This window comes from Electrophorus electricus, chromosome 14 (assembly GCF_041902795.1).
Source record: "Electrophorus electricus isolate QZ-2024a chromosome 14, ASM4190279v1, whole genome shotgun sequence".
Lineage (NCBI taxonomy): Eukaryota > Metazoa > Chordata > Actinopteri > Gymnotiformes > Gymnotidae > Electrophorus > Electrophorus electricus.
In genome coordinates this window covers 822,501-825,000 of record NC_137510.1, presented here as the reverse complement: position 1 = coordinate 825,000, position 2,500 = coordinate 822,501, and the positions used below count along the sequence as shown (strand labels likewise).

General features: G+C 46.7%; 1 protein-coding gene across 3 annotated transcripts in view; it reads right to left on the bottom strand.

Moving 5' to 3' along the window:
* The window catches only part of dnah3 (dynein axonemal heavy chain 3), a 53,415-nt gene that overhangs the window by 50,316 nt on the left and 599 nt on the right, over positions 1-2,500 (bottom strand). For 2 of the 3 annotated variants that reach the window (XM_081696338.1, XM_081696336.1), the window contains exons 2-6: positions 2,449-2,500; positions 2,120-2,327; positions 1,989-2,037; positions 1,689-1,836; positions 1,118-1,304 (exon numbers count right to left, since the gene is read on the bottom strand). The exon at positions 2,449-2,500 is cut by the window's right edge and continues 29 nt beyond it. In XM_081696338.1, the coding sequence (XP_081552464.1) occupies positions 1,118-1,304; positions 1,689-1,836; positions 1,989-2,037; positions 2,120-2,327; positions 2,449-2,500 (644 nt within the window). The remainder of the gene's footprint in view (positions 1-1,117; positions 1,305-1,688; positions 1,837-1,988; positions 2,038-2,119; positions 2,328-2,448) is intronic. The other variant, XM_081696337.1, reaches the window with a different exon arrangement.

The window sequence follows — 2,500 nt, the reverse complement described above, 5'->3', positions numbered from 1 at the left end:
AGGTGCATTTAAACTGAGAGGTGTGCTTAGGTGTGTTTAGACTGAGATGTGTGCTTAGGTGTGTTTAGAGTGAGTTGTGATTGGGTGTGTTTAGAGTGAGTTGTGATTAGGTCTATTCAGAGTGAGAGGTGTGTTTAGGTGTGTTTAGAGTGGGAGGTGTGTTTAGGTGTGTTCAGAGTGAGAGGTTGTTTAGGTGTTTATAGTCAGAGGTGTGTTTAGGAGTGTTTAGAGTAAGTTGTGTTTAGGTGTGTTTAGAGTGAGTTGTGTTTAGGTGCATTCAGAGTGAAAGGTGTGTTTAGGAGTGTTGAGTGAGAGGTGTGTTTAGTTGTCTTTAGGTGTGTTTAGAATGAGTTGTGATTAGGTATGTTTAGAGTGAGTTGTGTTTAGGTGTGTTTAGACTGAGAGGTGTGTGTTTAGGTTTGTTTAAAGTGAGAGGTGTGTTTAGGCGTGTTTAAAGCAAGAGATGTGTTTAGATGTGTTCAGAAGTGTTTAGAGTGAGTTGTGTTTGGGTGTGTTCAGAGTGAGAGGTGTGCTTAGATGTTTTTAGAGCAAGAGATGTGTTTAGAGCAAGAGATGTGTTTAGGTGTGTTCAGAGTGAGAGGTGTGTTTAGGTATGTTTAGACTGATAGGTGTGTTTAAGTGTGTTTAGACTGAGAGATTTGTTTAGGTGTGTTTAGAGTGAGAGGTGTATTTAGATGTGTTTAGAGTGAGGGGTGTGTTTAGGTTTGTTTAGAGTAAGAGGTACATTTGTGTGTGTTTAGGTTTGTTTAAAGTGAGAGGTGTGTTTAGAGTGAGAAGTGTGTTTAGGTGTGTTCAGAGTGTGAGGTCTGTTTAGGTGTGTTCAGAGTGAAAGGTGTGTTTAGGTGTGTTCAGAGTGAAAGGTGTGTTTAGGTGTGTTTAGAGTGAGGGGTGTGTTTAGGTTTGTTTAGAGTAAGAGGTACATTTGTGTGTGTTTAGGTGTGTTTAGAGTGAGAGGTGTGTTTAGGTGTGTTCAGAGTGAGAGGTGTGTTTAGGTGTGTGCAGTGCCAATATTCTAGATGAATGAGTTCTATCCGCCAACCCTCAGCTGCAAGGGTGACAGGACTGTGTGTGAGATGCTACCATGGCGACAGCTCACCAATACTCTTGCGGATGCTGAAGGTGTAGTCTCTTTGTACCTCCTCCAGAAGCTCTACACGCAAGCCCAGTATCTCGTCTCCATGGAGATGGTTGGGCAGTAGCTTAAGGATGTTGGTGATTTGCTGGGCTGGTTGAGGGGTGAGCATATGCTCCTGAACGCCATTACTGATATAGTACATGTACCTCTGGAGAGAGAATTACCTCATTACTGATATAGTACATGTACCTTTGACAGAGAGAATTACCCCATTACTGATATATGCCTCTGAGATGTGTGTCCGTGTGTGTGTGTGTGTGTGTGTGTGTGTGTGTCTATATATATATATAAGAGAGCAAAACTCACCCCAAAAAATCTAGAATTCTGATCAGACCACAAGCATAGAAAAACTTTCCAATTTTGACAGAAAGTGTGTGTGTGTGTGTGTGTGTGTGTGTGTGTGTGTGTGTGTGTGTGTGTGTGTGTGCGTGAGAGAGAGAGAGCATGAGAGAAAGAGCGAGAGAGAGAAAGAGAGAGAGAGAGAGAGGGAGAGACATCAGGGAAAAGGACGCAGGGAGACGCAGGCATGTACCAGAGCCCTGACCTCTACATCTCTCGAGATGGGTTCTCCCAGGCTACTGTTCTCCTGATCCTCCTGAGCCCTCATGACCTCTAGCTGCTGGCTGGGGGTTAAAGGTCGACTAACAGGTGTCATGACCCTCCTGTGAGGTTCATGGTTCCTGCAGTAGAAAACACACAGAGTTTTATGTTTTGAAAGTTTTTATGTTTTAGGTTTAAGCACATCTTCAGTGTGTGTGTGTGCGTGCGTGTGCGTGTGCGTGCGCGTGCGCGTGCGTGTGTGTGTGTGTGTGTGTGTGTGTGTTACTACAACCTGTGTGGTCTGGGAGTGAGTTTCACCTTCTTCTTTGCTGAACACCTGACTAAGAGCAGAAAGGTTAAGGAGAAGAGCACTTGTGTGTGTGTGTGTGTGTGTGTGTGTGTGTGTGTGTGTGTTTAGGATACAGGCAGTAGTTGAGACATGTTCATGTGGGCCATGTGTTCTGTGTCTGCGCTGCAGGTGTGAGATCTTCAGGGGGCGTGCGCGTGGGCTGTACATGTTGCCGATGCTCTCGGTGGGCGTGCGGTGGTAGCGCGTCTCTTTAAACGGCGCTGCGCGAGTCCACGACGCCCCCTGCAGGAGTGACGGGAACAGGCTGCGCTGTCGGGCGACCTGCGCAGCACGTGGAGCACAGTCAACACCACGAAAGCGTTCACACGCGCCCCTCGATGAAGTTGAACCGGGGAGGTTCCTCGGGCCGTGTGTGTGGGTGCGCATGCACACGTTAACGCACCTGATAGAGCTCGGAGGATGAGTGTGCAGAAGGAGGAAGTGTCCTTACACGA